The following is a 19,257-nucleotide window of genomic DNA, read 5'->3' on the forward strand; positions in this document are numbered from 1 at the left end:
GCTCTTCTAGAAGGCTGGAGTTTGGTTCCCAACACCTATGTCTAGTGACTCACAACTGCCTGTATCTCCAGCTCCACAGACTCTTCTAGCTTCCTCAGGCACCTCCATTCAAGCACATATACCCTACACATACTCTCACATAGGTACACACACATACATAAGTAAACATAATTTTAAAATAAGGCATTAGTCAATTTCCATTCTCCCCTGAAACAGGGACCTTGAGGGTAAAACAAGTGTCAGTTTTTCCCACTGTACATTTACTATGTATACAGATAGTGTTATTTTTAAGCTGTTACGATTTTTGCTTTTTATTGAAGATGTACTTATTTTTATTTTATATGTATTGGTAGTTTACATGTATGTATGTCTGTGAAGGTGCCAGATCCCCTAGAATTAGAGCTACAGACCATTGTAAGCTGTCGTGTGGGTGCTGGGAATTGAACATGGATCCTCTGGAAGAGCAGCCAGTGCTCTTAACCACTGAGGCATCTCTCCAGCCCATGATGGGCAGTAGTTAGGAGTACTTGGAGCTCTTCCAGAAGACTACCACAGTTCAGCTCCCGCACCCATGTTGGCAACCCTCTGCCAACTTTAACTTAGAAGGCTGTAGCCCTAAGTAACAAAACACTGCCTCGCAGAGACCTTGAGCAGGACCATTCAGCTTAGCTGCTTCTGAATTTCTGACACACAGAAACAATGAGATAATAACAGTAAGTGTGTATTATATTAAGTAATTGATATTGTTATATAGTATACATAATGTGTACATAATTAGTATACATTAATGAGAGTTATTTGGTGGTAAATTCTCAGTTATGGTTATCTGAAAATTTTTTTTAATTAGCTCTCATTCCTGAAATATATTAATTCAAGAAATCCACGGAGTCTGCTTAAAGGGTGAAGAAATTTATTAGGGGGGAAACTCACTACAGCATAGGAGATTTATTATAGGGTCCTGGAAAACTGAGGTAAAGTCCAATGCTGTTCTGCCACTAAGACAGTCTGTACCATCCAGCCCATGAGCTAGAGAAGAGAGCGGCCTAAGTGCATCTCAGGTCTTAAGGGTAGCCCGGAGCCATGCCCTAGGGGCAGGAACCTCAATGTCATAGGTAGGTAGGACAGTTACCTGCTACATCTCTAGGGGTGGTATTACAAGGTCATAGACAGACCAGCTATCCACTACAATATATTTTATCTATATATACAATTATATTTACAATTATTTTCTCTCAATACATTGAGGATATTTTTTCCATTCTCTTCTCCACCCATTTATTAATATTAAAATACCATTGTCAAGCCGGGCAGTGGTGGCATATGCCTTTAATCTCAGAACTCGGGAGGCAGATGCAGGTGGATCTCTGTGAATTTGAGAAAAGTCTGGTCTACAGCGTGAGTTCCAGGACAGCTAGGGCTGCACAGAGAAACCCTGTCTCAAAAAAACAAAACAAAACAAAAACAAACAAAAAATGGCCATTTTCAGAGAAAAGATTGGTATTCAAAATACGTTTAAAAAAAAAAACTTAAGAGCCAATAATGGAATAACAATTTTAAAATGGGAAAAAAAATTTTGAATAGATGTTTTACCAAAGAAGACACATATGAAATGATACTCAGTACCATTAATCATCAGGTAAAGCAGACTAAAGCACAGTAGGATACTTCATTCAATACCTGTCATAAAGAAAAATAGACAGCCAGTGTTGGTGATGATATGGAAAAACAGGATTCCTCAGACTCATTTCTCCATTCCGTTCTGTATTAGAGGCTGAACCCAGGGTCTTGCACATTCTAAGCAAGTGCTCTACCACCAAGCTATAGCCTCAGCAGCTCTTGTTGGTAGTTTTATAAAAAGTGTAACAGAGGTGAGTCCCTGAGTATGCAGAAGTTGCCAACATAGGGCCTGGGAGCTGACCTGGTGTGGTCTTCTGGAAGTACTTTTAACCACTGAGCATCCCTCCAACCTTTATTTGTTTGTATGAATAGGCTTTGAATTCATATTAAGTATCTTTTAATAAATTCTGGCCCTCTAAATTCTATTCAGCCTGTTCTTTTCACTCCAGTGAAACAATGAATTTTGAGAATAGAGCTGATAGTATAGTAATACACCATGCACCTGTCATTCAGTTGTAGTAGTTGCCATTATTTAATTTTTTTAAAGATTTATTTATTGTATTTTGTGTGTATGATTGTTTTGCTTGTGTGTATGTGTATGAACCATATGTGTGCCTAGCACCCGTGGAAGTCAGAAGAAGGCATCAGATCTCTGGAATTAGAGTTATAGAAGGTTGTGAGCCACCATGTGGGTGCTGGAAACAACCCAGGTCCTCTGCAAAAATGACCAGTGCTGCCAGGCAGTCTTGGGAGTCAGAGGCATGTGGATCTTTGTGAGTTCCAGGACAGCCAGGGCTACACAGAGAAACCCTGTCTCAAAAAACCAAAAACCAAACCAAAACAAAACAAAAAACCCAAAAAAAGACCAGTGCTGTTAATAACTGAGCCATCTCTCCAGCCCCAATTATCACTGTTTTTAAAAATCTCTATGATGAGACACCTCATGCAGCCTTGAGGCAGGGGGAAGGGTACTTGGACTTGCCTCTACTGGATGTGCCTCCCCATGGGAGGCCTTGCCTTCTTGTGGGGGGCAGTGTGGGATGGGGGTGAGAGCTGGGGGGGCGGGAGGAGGGAAGAGGGGGATTTTTAATTGGTGTATAAAATGAATGAAAAGCTTTTTTGTTTTGGTTTTTTTTGTTTTTTGTTTTTTGTTTTTGTTTTTTTGTTTTTGTGGGGTTTTTTTTTGTTTTTTTTTTGAGACAGGGTTTCTCTGTGTAGCTTTGGAACCTGTCCTGGATCTCACTTTGTAGACCAGTCTAGACTCGAACTCACAAAGATTCGCCTGACTCTGCCTCCTGAGTGCTGGGATTAAAGGCATGCACCACCACCGCCTGGCAAAACTTTTCTTAATTTAAAAAAAAAAAAAATCTCTCCTAAAATTAAATAGATCTCTCCGGTGAGAAAAATAGATACTGTCGCCAGATGTAATTGGTATAGATCCAGCCTTTGACCCTAGCATTTGGGAGACACAGGCAGGCAGATCTCTATGAGTTTGAGGCCAGCCTGTTCTACATAGTGAGTTCCAAGCTAGCCAAGGCTACATGGTAAGCCTTTGACTCAAAAACAATCAGTCAAAGAAAAAAAGGAAGTAAAGTAAAAAAAGAAAAATAGATATTGTTTTTTTTTTTAAAAAAATAGAAGCAATACCAAAAAAAAAAAACTTAAAAATAAGATAAATCTGCCAGTAGTTACCACCATCTAAATTATTTGAATAATTTTCATTTGTGTAAAAATTGAGTAAAAGCCGGACGGTGGCGGCGCACGCCTTTAATCTCAGCACTCGGGAGGCAAGAGGCAGGTGTATCTCTGTGAGTTCGAGGCCAGCCTGGTCTACAGAGCGAGATCCAGGAAAGGTGCAAAGCTACACAGAGAAATCCTGTCTCGAAAAAACAAAAAACAAAAACAAAAAAAAAAATGAGTAAAATTTAACAAAATGGAATCATACCATAGCTATTACAATGTATTCTTTAATATTTATAGACCAACATCATCCTCCACTATAATGTATGTTATCGCTTATAGAAATATAAGCTTTTTTAACCAATTCCCTGTGTGGACTGTTCTGTTTATATTCTTAGACAAAATTCTTAAAGTCTCTTGCTAGGTCAAAGGATATGAATATTAACATTTTTTTATTCCTATTTAAAAACTGAGAAATGGCCGGGCGGTGGTGGTGCACGCCTTTAAATCCAGCCCTCGGGAGGCAGAGCCAGGTGGATCTCTGTGAGTTCGAGGCCAGCCTGGGCTACCAAGTGAGTTCCAGGAAAGGCACAAAGCTACACAGAGAAACCCTGTCTCGAAAAACCCAAAAAAAAAAAAAAAAAAAAAAAAAAAAAAAAACAACTGAGAATTGGGGCTGGAGAGCCAGTGCATCGATTAAAAGTACTTGCTGCTCTTCCAGAGGACCCAAGTTGCATCCCAGCTCCAACATCAGGCAACTGTAACTCCAGCTCTAGGGGAGTCTTATGGCCTCTGCAGGTACCTGAATACATGCCATAATAGGCGCGCGCGAGCGCGCGCGCACACACACACACACACACACACACACACACACACACTAAAAACACAAATTCATCTAAAAAAAAAAATCCCTGAGATTGCTGTAAATTCCATCTCTAGCAGCCCAACAGAGAAGTGCTCAATTTCTATATTATCACCCTGCCTTTGTCCCTAGGTTTTACATGAGGGTCAGGCCGGGGATACAGGGTTTTGAAACCAGGTTTTTCTATGTAGCCCTGGCTGTCCTAGAACTCATCTTGTAGAACAGTCAGTCTGCTCTTGAACTCAGAGATCCACCTGCCTCTGCCTCCCAAGTGCTAGGATTAAAGGTGTGTACCACCATTGCTTGTCAGTTTTTGTATTTTTAATCTGGTAAAATTAAATGTCTGCCCACATGTTTTTTGTGACTCCTTTCCTGGAACTTTTATGTCAATTTTAATTCGGGAAGTTTTGCATTTTATTGCAAATACTTTTTTGGGTTGGCTTTGTCTTTGTGTTTGGTTTTAGTTTTTTGAGACAGGCTGTTTAACAGCTCTAGCTGTCCTGGAACTCTTTGTAGACCAGGCTGGCCTTGAACTCACAGAGATCAGCCTGCCTCTGCCTCTCCAGTGCTGGGATTGTAGGTGTGCGCCACCACGCTTTAGTTTAGCTTTTAAAAAATGAAATCTTGTGATTGTTTATTTCTGTTTCATTTATTTTTCTATATGGAATCTTTTTATTTTAAATGGGTTGGCCAGTCAGTTCCTGTATGAGTTCTTATTTGGGTGACATGCTTTTTCAATTTGTCTCTTGGTTTTATTAAGACAGGGTCTTACTATGTATTCTCGGCTGGCCTGAAACTCGCAGAGATAGACTTGCCTCTGCTTTCTAAATACTGAGATTAAAGGCATGTAGGTGGCATGTTTTCAAGGGCCTTCCATACCCTGGGTTTATTTTTGTTGTTGTCTTGAAACAGGGTCTCTATGTAGTCCTGGCTGTCCTGGAATTCACTCTGTAGATCAGATTGTCATTGAAGTAACAGAGATCCTCCTGCCTCTGCCTTCCAAGTGTTGGGATTAAAACACCTAGTTTGGGGGTTTTTTTTGGGTTTTTTTTTTTTTGTTGTTGTTGTTTTTTGGTTTTTCGAGACAGGTTTTCTCTGTGTAGTTTTTGGTGCCTGTCCTGGATCTCACTCTGTAGACCAGACTGGCCTTGAACTCACAGAGATCCACCTGCCTCTGCCTCCCAAGTGCTGGGATTAAAGGCTTGTGACACCACCACCCAGCTTTTTTTTTTTTTTTAAGTAATATTTTCTTCTGGAACTTTTGTGACTTGATTGCTTTCTTTGTTTTATTTAACTCATGGATCTGCCTTTGATATAAGGAGTAAGACAGTCATTGTTTTTGTTCATATAGCCAGTTTTCCGGTATGGTATTGTTAATTGAGTAATTCGTCTGCCTACAGTAAATTCTGTATATATACAGGTCTAATTTCAGAGTCTGTTCCTTGCCATTGATCCTTCTGTTTATTCTTTACACATTACCATGGTGCTTTAATTACTTTGACCCTAGTAGGGTGCATGTTAATATTTGTGGAGTAAAACTTTCTTTATTATCTTTTCCCCAAAAAAGTTACCTAGCTTTTGTTATTATTCCTATGAAAATTTAAAATCCTACAGAAAGGCAGAAAGGGTTAATGTGCTCCTGTATTGTTCCTCTCCTCGATGGAACATTTATTAAAATTTTATCACATTGGTTTCATCTGCTTTTGCATTATTCTGAAGTATTTTGTAGTTAGCTCTAAAATCCTTTCTCAAGACCCTGAATACTTAAACTTTAGTAAGTATCTCTTTTTACTTTGTGCGCGTGCGTGCGTGCGTTCGTGCGTGCGTGTGTGTTCGTTCTCTGTGTTGCTAAGATTTACATGTGTAAATATTTCAGATATGCCTAGATGGCAGGGAGGGGGGAAAACTAAATAACCATGTCTCTGCCTCCTAGGTTCCCCTGAAACTGCTCCACATTAACAGTGGTAAACTGTGGGTTTGGGCTTGAGATATGTAGACATCCCCTAAAGTCCACAGAATGATACACCTTTAACACTTTGCAGACATACAAGCTAAGGCTCTTTGACCTTGAGTGGCCTTCTCACAGTTGTACTTTAAGTAAAGCAGATTCCCATGGTAGATGTTACCTTCACACAAGTTCTTATATTTAACAGACTGTCTTTCTCTGTATTTTTCTAGGCTGTTTAGCTTGACCCTGAAGAAACTTGTTATGCTTAAAGAAATGGACAAAGATCTTAACTCAGTTGTCATTGCCGTGAAGCTGCAGGTGAGTTGAACAGTGACTGCTCAGGGCCTGGGGAAGCTAGACTGCTTTCCCTGTTCCAGCTATAGACATTCCCTGAGCCACCCCTCTCCTCAGGTGGGGAGAGGGACAGTTGTGGAGGGGCAGCTGAGCTAATGAGACATACAGAGTCCCAGTTCCGCCTCTACTAAGGTCCTCGGTTTCTTTATATTTTGTCTTGAAGAACAAAATGATCCTTCTCTGCTGCCTGCCTAATCATATCAGTGAGAATCAGTGATGCAGACAGCATCATAAAGAAAGAGGACTGTTCCATTCTTAGTCCTCTGATTTCTAGATTAGGGAAGCACTTTTGGAGGTTTATAGATTATTATTTTAGTCTTAGCAATTTAAAATTTACTGGAGTATTTTGTAATCTAGGTAGCCCTCACACTTAACGTTTCTTACATTTAATTCTATGTTCTCAAGGAATTCAACATATTTCACAAGTATTTGGACTCCCAAGTATTCTTGAATTCAAAAGAGAGAAACTAACTACAAAAGCATTTAGGAATTTACCTGTTGCCACCTAATTATTAAGTGGTGGTGGCAGAGCTGAGATTGGAAACCAAAGAGTATGTAATCTATATTTAATTAAACTCCATTCCCAGATCTTCCTTAACTGATCAATCCTTCCTAATGACGACTCCCTGGAGCTTAGTGAGATTCCAAAGTGCCTCTTCAGTGGTTAAATAACGATTGAATCCTTCAACTTGAGGATGGTGTGTTTGCTGAGTCTCACTCATTAAAAACTCAGTGAACTATATGGTGATCCCTACAAGCCAGCATACTTTATTAGCTTTCCTGCTTTGTGATATTTATTGTACTAAATGACCTTCATTAAAACCTACAGCTGAAGAGATGGCTCAGTCATTGTGAGCACTAGTGCTCTTCCAGAGAACTTGGGTTTGATTCCCACATAGTGGCTCACAACTGACTGGAAAGATGGGTCTGCAGTTAAGAGCATGTACTAACCTAGTGTGGTGGATACACCTTTGAACACAGCACTTGAAAGGCAGAGACAGGCAGATCTCTGTGAACTGTGAATTCAAGTCCAGCCTGGTCTACATAGAGAGGCCTATGTTGCCTCAAACAACAACAACAAGAACATGTACTGCTCGTTCAGAGAACCTGAGTTCTGTTCCCATTATTCATGTCAGGCAGCTCACATCTGCCTATAAACTCCAGGTCCAGGGAATCCAACACCTCTGGCTTCCTTAGGCATGTGCACATGTATACAGACTCACATATACGCTTAACCAAAAAAAGTTTAAAAAAAAATTTTTTTTGAGACAAGGTATCTCTATGTAGCACTGGATGTCTCACTATGTAGAGCAGGCTGGCTCAAACTCACAGAGATCCACCTGACTCTGCCTTCCGGGTGCCAGGATTAAAGGCTTGTGCCACCATGCTCAACAATAAAAATAATTTTTTAAAACTTTTCAGGCTGAAGAGATGGCCCAGCAGTTAAGAGCACTTCTTGTTCTTCCAGAAGAGCTGAGTTCAGTTCCCATATGGTCGCTCACAACCACCTTTAACTCAGTTCTAGAGAATCTAATGCCCTCTTATGACCCCCGTGGGCACCAGGCATGCACATGGTACACATACATAGATGCCAGCAAAACGCTTATACACATAAAATAAGCCTAATTTTGTTGGTGGTGGTGGTTTTGGTTGTTTTTTTTTTGTTTGGTTGGTTGGTTTTTTTTTGTTGTTTTTTTTTTGTTTTGGTTTTGGTTGTTTGGTTTTTGCAACAGGGTTTCTCTGTGTAGCCCTGGCTAGCTGTCCTAGAACTTGCTCTATAGACCAGGCTGGTCTCAAACTCAGAGATCCACCTGTCTCTACCTCCTGAGTGCTGGGATTAAAGATATGCACCACCACTACCTGGCCTAAAAATTTTTTTTAACTTCAAAACTTCGATCACTCCTGAGGAATTCCTCTTATGTCTTCAGACACAGTCTCATTCCCTGTCCTCTTTGTGCATAAATCCCTCTGAAGCGTGTGGACTGCTGCTAAACACTGTAGGTGGGAAACAAGCATGTGAAGTGACAGCTCTGAGCGCTTGCCGTCCTGTCCTGGTGCTGCCCCGTTCTGGGTCACGGCAGAGTCCCAGTGGTCAGGGCTGTTTCCTCTGCCACACGCAAACAGTGCGGCTATAGTTTTGAACTTTCTCTGCTGCTTTTGCCCTTCTTGTCATTAAATGCTCTTGCCAAAGGAAATAATTTCATTTCCTATTAAATATTTGACATTCTGTAAAATCTGTGATTATACCAAAAACTATAAATATCCTGAATGTTTAAGTTATTTTATTTCCAGCTGAAAATAATTACAGATGTTACTGCATTTATTTTTGATCACCTATTTGTTGATTTATTTAGTAAATATTGATTGAGATTTTTATTATATATTGGGCATGGATTTATTCACAAGTGAGGCGGTGGTGGTGGTGTACGCCTTTAATCCCAGCACTCTGGAGGCAGAGGCAGGTGGATCCCTGTGAATTCCAGGCCAGCCTGGTCTACAGAGTGAGTTCCAGGATAGCCAGAGCTGTTATACAAAGAAACCCTGTCTCGAAAAACCAAAAAATAAAATAAAATAAAAACCCCTGCCCTTAAGGAGCTTTCCATTCTAATTGCACAGCAGTATTAAAAATGAGCTCCCACAGACACTGTTCAAGGATATGAGTCAAAATCATTTCCACAGTAATGCTGTGGTATTATTTGTCATTTGCTGTGAGTTGATACTTGACTGAAAATACCAGTGCAACCATGAGTGAAACTTCATGCTACAGCCCACATGAACACTGTGTTCGTCAGCTTTCCATCACTGTAACAAAATAATCAAGATAAGATTAGAGGGAGTAAAAATATAGTTCGACTCACCCTTTCAGAAATCCAATCCTTTGTGGGCCTGTGGACATAGGTAAGGAGAAAGCTGCAGCTAGGAGGGAGAGAGAAAGGAAGAGACTAGGATGCCACAGGCCCCTTGCGGGGCACACCCTCAGTGACCTGATTTCCTCCTACCAGACTCTTCTGTACATACAATTTTAAATGCTTTTTATTTCAGATTAAAGGTTTTGGTAGGGAAAGAGATAGCTCATTTCTTTTCTGATTTTTATTTCATGTATGTCTGTGTACCGTGTGTGCAATGCCCTCAAAGGCCAGAAGAAGGCATTGGATCCCTTGGAACTAGAGTGACAGATAATTATGAGCTGCCATGTGGGTGCTATGAATCAAACTAGGGTCCTCTGAAAGAGCAGCCAATGTTCTTAACCACTGGACCATCTCTCCAGCCCCTAGCACAGTGGATTTGTTGTTATTGTTGTTTGTTTGATTGTTTTGTTTCTTGAGACAGGGTCTCACTATGTAACCCAGACTGGCCTGAAACTCTCAGAGGTCTGCCTGCCTCCACCTCCTAAGGTAAAAGACATGCACTACCACATGCAACATAAATATAGCATACTGTTTTCAATACCGTATTTACTGGACTATAATTCAGATTCCATTCAACTTAGCACTTGGGACACACAGCCTGAGGCACTGCTACAGTGTTCTCAGCAGTACAGCTGTCAGCACTTTGTCATCACTCCACGGAAGAGACTGCATGTTGGTTAACTGTTATTTTTACCTAACTGTCTGTCCTCCATCCCTTGCTCTGGGCAACTACCATATTTGGTAATTCACACCACAGTGGGATGGGAACGGGGGAGAGCAAGAGACTAAGACAGGAAGATTGAGAGTTTTATGTTAGCCTGGGCTGTATAGTAAGGACCTGTCTCAAAAACAAGTATTTTAAAATAACAGAAGCCCAGCTTGAAAGACATTAATATTCATTAATAAGTATTTTTATGTTCTGTAATGATACTATGGCATTAAACACTTTTTTTTTCTTCTGTGCTGAAAATGTACTGCAGAGTAGGGAAATGGGTATCTGGAGAGAGAGCTCAGTAGGTAAGAGTGCTTGCTGCACAAGTAGGAGGACCTGAGTTCCAGTCCCCAGCACCCCTGTAAAGACAGCATAGTCATATTGTACCTGTAGCACCAGTGCTGTCAGGCCAGACACAGGGGTATCAGATTGCAGGTGCTTGTTGCCTGCCAGCTTAGCTCCAAGTTCAGTGAGAGATACTGCCTTAAGAGGATAAGGTAGAGAGGAATAGAACAGGGCACCTGATGGCCTCCTCATACCTGTGCATGTACCACACACGTACACTAAACACACAAGCACATGCACATGCATACACAATTTTTAAAAATTAAATTTAAAAAATAGGTAAATGACTTAAGAGATGGCTTAGTAATTAAGAGCACTTCCAGAGGACCTGGGTTCCATCCTCAGTGCCCACCTGGTGGCTCCCCAGTCCCAGGGGATCAGGCACCTCCTTTGGCCTTTGCAGTCACTGCACATCCATAGAACACAGAAACACATGCAGGAAAGCACCCATACACATAAAATTAAAAATTAAAAATAGATAAATATGTTGCTAAGTGTTGCAGCATGGATGTGTGAGTTCACAAGGATCTGTGGAAAGAGAACTCACAGGCACCTTAAGAATGAATTTAGCCTTTCGCAGCTGCAGAAGAATCTAGTCTCTAAAGACTGAAACACTTTCCCTTCACCTAGGGCATTTTTATTCTTTTCTATATTTACAGTTTAGCCAATTGATTTCCGTATGTTCAAAACAACCTGAAAGAACCTTCCAAAAATACAATGCCAAGTGCAAATTCCTCAGTTCATCAGGTACCACAGTTCTACAGGATTCCTGAACTGATGAGTTTTGCATAGGCCTTTGTATCCTTGAGAGACTCCCAGACAAGATTCTCATAGGGCAACAGGAGAAACAAAAGGTGTCTGCTAAAACAGAAGATAGATTAGCACTAGGTGCTAGTCTCTGGTGACCAGGCCAGGTATAGCCCTGTGAGAGTGCAGCCACATAAATAAGATTTAAGGGTATTAAAAATGATCCTGAAATTGGACCCAAGGTGGTAGTGTCCTCCGTACCTTCAGGAAACCAATATTGGAACTCGTGGAAGCTAAATCTTTGTAGAAGGGTAGAAAGAGAATAATAGTCATGTAGCATGCTTGAAAGGGGCCAGACCTGACTGTACCCCTCTTGTGTCTGCTGTCTGCACCCTGTTACCTACACATGCAGGTGCCTTTTAGCCAGCTTACCACCCAGATGGTGTATTTTGGGTTTTTGGTTTGGTTTTTTTTGCAGTGTCAGAGATAGAACTACATACCCAGCCCCAGAGAGCATTTGGGATAGAAGGTGTTTGTGTGTTGGAAGGGGTGTGTGTGCACATGTGTGTGTGTGCCAGAGGACAACCCTGGATATTGTTCCTCAAAGTTGTCTACTCTTAATTTTTTAAAGACAGAATTTCTCTGTTCAATGGCCCAGCATCTCTAAGTAGGTTAGGTTGGCTCTCAGTAAGCCCCAAGAATTCTTCTGTCTCTGCCTCTCCAACACTAGGATTAGAGTGCACACCACTACACCAGGGGCTTTTTTTTTTAATTAAGGAATTTTTCATTCATTTTACATACCAACCACAAATCCCCCTCTTCCCTCTTCCCGCCCCTCCAGCCTTCCCCCCCCAATCCCCCCACCCCTCATTCCCTCCTCCAACAAAGTAAGGCCTCCCATGGGGAGTCAGCAGAGCCTGGTACATTCAGCAGAGGCAGGTCCAAGCCCCTCCCCCTGCATCAAGGCTGTGCAAGGTGTCCCACCATAGGTAGTGGGCTCATGCACCAGGGATCGATCCTGATCCTACTGCCAGGGGGCCCCTTAAGCAGATCAAGCTACACAACTTTATGCAGAGGGCCTAGTCTAGTCCCATGAAGACTCCACAGCTGTTGGTCTAAAGTTCATGAGTTTCCACTAGTTACACCAGGCTCTTTTTTATGTATGTTCTGGGGTTAGAACTCAGGTTTTCACACTGGTGAGGGTAGCAGAAGTTTTTACAGTTCTTAACAGCATATATTTAGATGATGGAAGTTCAAATAGTGAGGGCTGCTACTATTGAAAAGTAATATGACTTTAGATAGAACAAGATAAAGGGATTACAGGTGGTGATGGATGTAGGCCTCACTAAGAAGATGACGTTTGTGCAAAACCAAGAGAGTGAGCCACACAGATTCAGGAGGAGTATTCTAGGTAGGTAGAGAGAAAAGCCAACTAAAAAGCCCTACACAGCCATGGTGATATCTGACTCTCAAATGTCTAGCTGTGGCCTGTCTTTGTCTAACATGGTCGACTCTAGGTTCTCTGGCTTCTCTGGCTTTGTTGGGTCTGGCAGAATTGAAAGGAAAAGGGAGGTCAGTGAGACCAGGAGGAGTACAGTGGAGAGGCAGAGCACCCCGGTGTAGCTTGAGTTTTCCTGCCTGGCCCACAGTCAGGGCAAATCTCTTTCACCTGCCAGTCCCACAGCCTCTCAGACCCGACCAAGTAAACACAGAGACTTATGTTGCTTTCAAACTGTATGGCCGTAGACGGCTTCTTGCTAACTGTTCTTATAGCTTAAATTAATCCATTTCCTTTAATCTATACCTTGCCACATGGCTCGTGGCTTACCGGCATCTTCACAAGCTGTTTCTCATCGTGGCGGCTGGCAGTGTCTCTCTGACTCTCTTACTCAGCCTTCCACTTCCCAGCTTTATTCTCCTCCTTGCCCCGCCTATACTTCCTGCCTAGCCAACGGCCAATCAGTGTTTTATTGATTAATAAGCAACACATTTGCCATACATCCCACAGCACCCCGGCTCTTGTTCCTTGTGAGAGCTGTTCCAGGACTGAAAGTGGGAAATCAGGAGTGCTAGACAGTAGGCACTTCCTGTAATGGTGATGGCTTGGGTGAGAGGTGGGGTCGGCTGAGATGACTCCAGCAAGCTGATAGAGGGAATCTCCTCCTGTTCGGTGAGAAGGGGAAGACGGGTAGAGCAGATTCCGGGGAAACCTGGAATTCGGTTTGTTTGTTTGTTTGTTTGTTTGTTTGTTTATTTATTTATTTTGTTATGTGTGAGGTGCCAGTGAAACATCTAGAAGGAGATACTGAGGAAACGGTGGAGACATGAGTGCCAGGCTCTGGAAAGAGGGCTGGGGAAAAAAATAACTACAAGGCTGACTGAAACAACTGGAATAAAGGGAGTAAATACAAATAGAACCCAGCTGTGGACAGATGCCTCAGACCCTCCATTGCCAGGAAGTCTGGAAGGACTCAGAACGAGAGTTCCTCCAGCATCAGGGAATCCCAAGACTGTGATGTTCTGGGAAACAGCAGATGATGCCCTGTTAAAAGCTGGAGAAAGGACAAGAAGGGACCTGGGCCATCAGACTCATCAAGAGAGAGTTACCCATCTTGCCAGTGGTAGTTTGATGGAGTGAAGGTGACAGAGGGCTGCTGAAATGCATTAAGAGAAATGAGAATAGGGGACTCAAGAAAAGAAGTCCACTGTGAAAAGATGCACCTGTGAGGCCAGGAGGGGTTTTGTTTGCTTTGTTGGAAATAATAGTGTAATTGTTTATGAGGGTGATCTAGGACGGTGAGTAAAGTGGATTATGTGAGAAGGAGGCTTCAAGTCGGTGAGAAAGAAGGAGGTTAGTCCCTGAGTGGGGTGCTCCCTCAACTTTGGATGGGAACATGGGTGGTTGTGACAGAAGGGAGGGAGGGTATGTGAGGACAGGGGTTTGGTGGCAGGTTTATGAGGTGGGAGCTGTTCCAGCTTCCTCAGTGAAGAGAAGCAAGGTTAGCAGCATTAGAGAAATGTTAGGGTTCAGATGTTGGGGACTGGGAAGGCATGGTACATCCTCTAAGAACAGAGGTTACAGAGAGTGTACTTGAGACATTATGACATGGTTCCTAGGGTTCAGATGTCAGGGAACTGGGAAGGCATGGTACATCCTCTAAGAACAGAGGTTACAGAGAGTGTACTTGAGACATTATGACATGGTTCCTAGGGTTCAGATGTCAGGGAACTGGGAAGGCATGGTACATCCTCTAAGAACAGAGGTTACAGAGAGTGTACTTGAGACATTATGACATGGTTCCTAGGGTTCAGATGTCAGGGAACTGGGAAGGCATGGTACATCCTCTAAGAACAGAGGTTACAGAGAGTGTACTTGAGACATTATGACATGGTTCCTAGGGTTCAGATGTCAGGGAACTGGGAAGGCATGGTACATCCTCTAAGAACAGAGGTTACAGAGAGTGTACTTGAGACATTATGACATGGTTCCTAGGCAATGTTACTTACCCCACTTAAGATGGAGGCCATAAATTTAGTCAGCTCACCTAGCTGAATTATGTTTCTATACATCTTCATCTGGTACAGTTAGATTTAAAACAGTCTTAAGGGCTAAGAGCATAGATCAGTGATAGGGTCCTTGCCTGGCACATGCAAAGCCATTATTTCAATACTTAGCATCACAAAAAGTAACAATAAATAAAAATAAAATAACTATAATTTGCCAAATAAGCCTAGCAGAAAAAGTGGTAGGAGGCCTGGGGGGAGGCACTTATAAAGGCTGATGAATGGGTTATAGCACAGTAGTCCTTCTTTTGGTCTCATCTTTTAGTGACACCATTTTGACAGAAGTTTTTCTTGGTTTCAGGGTTCAAAAAGGATTCTTCGCTCCAATGAGATCATCCTTCCAGCGAGTGGCCTGGTGGAAACAGAACTCCAGTTAACCTTCTCCCTTCAGGTCAGAATTTTCTAAATCTTTAAGTTTTCTAACATGCTACAACAGTCTAGTCCTCAAATAGTCTTGAAATTTGGGCATTTTTTTCCTCTGAAAACAGCCAGAGCTCAGCTTCAGTAGGAAAAAACAAAAGTCACCTAGGAGCTGATGGCTAACTTAGAAGGCCTGAGCAGTCCCTGAGCCAGCTCAAGTAGGGTGTACTGGATATGCTGCTGAGCAGAGTGCTAAGACCCAGTCCCCCTTACCTGGTGGTATATGATTAGCAGCTACCCATGGAGCCTCATTCTCACACTTAGCCTTTCCCCTCTCCTTACTGATCTGAATCAATAAGAGGAGAGCTCACGTCTATCACATGGTTGTATCCATCCTTCTCTCTTCATCCCTCTTAGAGCATCTCTCTCATCATAATCCTCATGACCCTGTGTTGAACCACATGGAGAAAACACCTGGCCAGATGGCAGAGAAAGAGGTGTTTGTAAGCCTAGGTAGACCCTACCAGTACCCAGCAGAACCAGCCCCTCTGTTTTGTTTTGCTTTGTTTTTCTTATTCTGACCAATCACTCTTACAAGCAAGAGAAACTGCATCGCAGTCCTCTAGCAGGACCTGAACCACCAAGGTCCTGGTTGCTGATTAACCGTCTGGACTGTTTTCCTCTTCAGTACCCTCATTTCCTTAAGCGAGATGCCAACAAACTGCAGATCATGTTGCAAAGGAGGAAGCGGTACAAGAACCGGACTATCTTGGGCTATAAAACCTTGGCTGTGGGACTCATCAACATGGCAGAGGTGAGCAGAATACAGTCTTAGACTTCAGGCCTCTAAATCTATTGTCACCCAACAAATGATTTCCCCAGCCTGCAGGCAGGTATTTCTTTTTTCTTTATACATTAATTATTTTGTTGGAAATTCAGTCTATAACTGGCTTTATCAATTTCTCTTACACAAAAGTTTTTTTCTTTTAACTTTTTTATCTTCATTTTATTTTTAAGATTTATTTCTCTTAGATGGGTGGTGATGTGCACGCCTTTATTCCCAGCACTCAGGAGGCAGAGGCAAGCAGATCTCTGTGAGTTCGGGGCCATTCTGGTCTATAGAGCGAGTTCCAGGACAGCCAGAGCTACACAGAAAAACCTTGTCTTGAAAAACCAAAAAATGATTTATTTATCTAATTTTATGTGTATTAGTGTTTTGCTCAAATATATGTCTGAATCATGTGCCTCCTAGAACTAGAATTATGAATGGTTATGAACCACCATGTGGGTTCTGGGAATCATACCCAAGTCTGGTTAAGAACATGTGCTCTTAACCACTAAGCTGTTGCTCTAGCTCCCTTTTTCTTTTAAGCTAGGTCTTGCTATGTTGCCCAGGCTAGGCCCAAACTCCTAGACTCAAGTGATCCTCTTACTCTAGCATCCCATGTAACTGGTACTGGAGGTGCATCACCAGGGCCAGCTCTAACTTTAATATATATGTATGTATATATTTTAAAGTTAGTTTTAGTAAGAATAACGTAAAAAATTCCCATATGCCAAATTCACCAAAATACTTAACTTGATAACATATTACTATGGTTATATAGTCTCTCTGTATATTGTGGCTATTGTTTTGTGGGGTTTATTTGTTTTTGTTTGTGGTTTTTGGTTTTTTGAGACAGAGTTTCTCTATGTAGCTTTGGCTGTCCTAGAACTGACTTTATAGACCAGGCTGGCCTTGAACTCACAGAGATCTACCTGCTTCTGCCTCCCGAGTTCTGGGATTAAAGGCATGTGCTATCACTGCCAGCTGGGATTTTGGTTTGTTTTTGTTTTCATTTTCTCCTGATCAATTTGACAGTTAGGGGCACTAGGATTGCAGAAGCATGCTACTGTAAAACTATTGCAGCTGGGTGGTGGTGGCACGTACCTTTAATCCCAGCACTTGGGAAGCAGAGGCAGGCAGATCTCTGTGAGTTCGAGGTCTGCCTGGACTACAGAGGTCCAGGAAAGGCGCAAAGCTACACAGAGAAACCCTGTCTCCAAAAACAAAAACAAAAACAAAAAACAAACAAAAAAATATTGCATCTGTCTTTACATGAGTTCTGAGGATCCAAACGTATATTCTAACACTTACATGGCAAACATTTTACCCACTGAGACATTTCCCTAATCCCTGCCTATCCTGCCTATTAATGATTTTGAGCTGAATTAGTTACTATTTTGGTGCCTGTCAAACTGAATTTCTAGTCTAGCCATCCCTTCTGTATTAGTCAGTTGATAGAGTATTCCTTTCTTCCTCCACTTACCATCTGATCCTCTTATTTGTATCTATTATGGACTGTGGATTCTTGTTTTATTTGATGGGGTTAAATTTTTTTATGCTCCAGTTTGGCCAGTAAGAGTCCTTCCAAGCTGTCTTCTGTGTCCTTTTTGATAAGACCCTTCTATATAGGCCGTCTTACTTTCTGGTACAAAATAGCTCAAGCTTATTTTGTCCTTGCCCTGACCCAGTCCTCCAATGAGCTGATTTTCTGAGGCTTCTGGGGTGTTCTAGTGGAGAATAGTACTTTAAAAATCAGATAGGTGTTGAGTGTGATGTGGTAGCACATGCCTTTAATCCAGCACTCAAGAGGAAAAAGCAGAAAGGCAGGTGGATCTCTGTGATTTCAAGGCAGGACTGTTCTACCTATGAGTTCCAGGACAGCCAGAACTACATAGTGAGACCCTGTCTCGGGATTTAAAAAAAAAAAAAAAAAAATCAGATGAGGGTACTAGCAGTGCTCATGTCCCCAACAGGGATAACTTCTGCTGTCTTTCAGCAGAACTAGGAAACTAGGAAGTGTGTGTACATGAACACACATGCCCTCATCTACACACAGACACCATGACCATTTACTGTTTGTACATAGCTATCCCACCCAGAGCACACAGTGGTTACTTCAGTTCCAACCCAATAGCACAGGGCCTGATTTTGCATTTCCTCCTTTCATCCTTTCAAATTCCTTTCTCCAACAGCAAGAAATGAGGCCCCCATTTTCCTCAATATTTCTGCTCACTTGCACAGTACTCCTGTGTGCCAGCCAAAGAGAAAGAAAAAAGAGGCCACAAGACAGCTTTTTAAATTATTTCTGTACCTTAGTAAGTGAAATACAATGGGTGTGGTGGTGCTTACCTTTAATCCCAGCACTCAAGAGACAGAGGCAGGCGGATCTCTGTGAGTCAGAGACCAGCCTGGTCTATATATAGTGAGTTCCTGGACAGCCAGGGATAGGTAGAGAGAACTTGTCTCAAAAAATAATACTAAGTGAAATAGGAAAAATGTTATGGTCCTGGTAGTGTGTATGTGTCTTTTCCCAACCCAATCTCCACCCCCCACCCCCCACCCTCCGGACCAAACCCAGGGCCTTGTGCTTGCTAGGCAAGCGCTCTACCACTGAGCTAAATCCCCCAACCCAATTTCTTGTCCTCTTGAGGTTTTATATGAGGATAAGGGACTGTGGGGAGGAATTAACAGCATCATCCCACTCTTCCAACTGGGTCAAGCCCTGCCATTTTCCTGTTTTCTGACGCTTTTATTCTCATTGCCAGACAGCTCACCAGCCATGCATTTAGGCCTGGCCTTACCCAGACTCAAAAGCTAGTATCCATGCGAAGGACTTAATTTAATATGGAACTCTATAGATTAGCAATCATTTTCAACTTCAGGCCTCAATTGTTGTCTTTAAACATATGACCCTGATTAGCAGCTGGCACTTTTAGCAATAGAGAGCTTGGTGGTGGTGGTGGTGGTGTTTTAAATTGCCAGGTTCAGTAGAACTAATGGCTTAGATAGAAGCAACTGGGAGATTTTTTTTCTTTTTAAGATTTATTATTATTTTTAAATTATGTATATGGGGGGGATGTTACAGTATGTACACATGAGTGCAGGTATCTAAGGAAGCCAGAAGAGAGTGTTTGATCACATGGAGCTAGATTTACAGGTGGTTGTAAGCCACCCAACATGGGTGCTGGGAACAGAACTTGGGTCCTCTACAAGAGCTACAGACACTCTCAACTGCTGAACCATCTCTAGCCTCTGGAGATAGTTTTTAAAGTAAGCCCTTGAAAGCAGTAGGAAAGGCAGTAGGCATAGATTTGGAAGTGAGAAGGAAAATAC

At 42.2% G+C, this 19,257-nt stretch overlaps 1 protein-coding gene across 1 annotated transcript in view; it reads left to right on the forward strand.

The window, feature by feature from the left end:
• Positions 1 to 19,257, forward strand: part of Pacs1 (phosphofurin acidic cluster sorting protein 1) — a 149,914-nt gene that overhangs the window by 105,380 nt on the left and 25,277 nt on the right. Inside the window, exons 2-4 of the mRNA XM_059262992.1 lie at positions 6,338 to 6,425; positions 15,040 to 15,129; positions 15,787 to 15,912. Coding sequence (XP_059118975.1) covers positions 6,338 to 6,425; positions 15,040 to 15,129; positions 15,787 to 15,912 — 304 coding nt within the window. The remainder of the gene's footprint in view (positions 1 to 6,337; positions 6,426 to 15,039; positions 15,130 to 15,786; positions 15,913 to 19,257) is intronic.

Source organism: Peromyscus eremicus, chromosome 1 (genome assembly GCF_949786415.1).
Source record: "Peromyscus eremicus chromosome 1, PerEre_H2_v1, whole genome shotgun sequence".
NCBI classification, from domain to species: Eukaryota; Metazoa; Chordata; class Mammalia; order Rodentia; family Cricetidae; genus Peromyscus; species Peromyscus eremicus.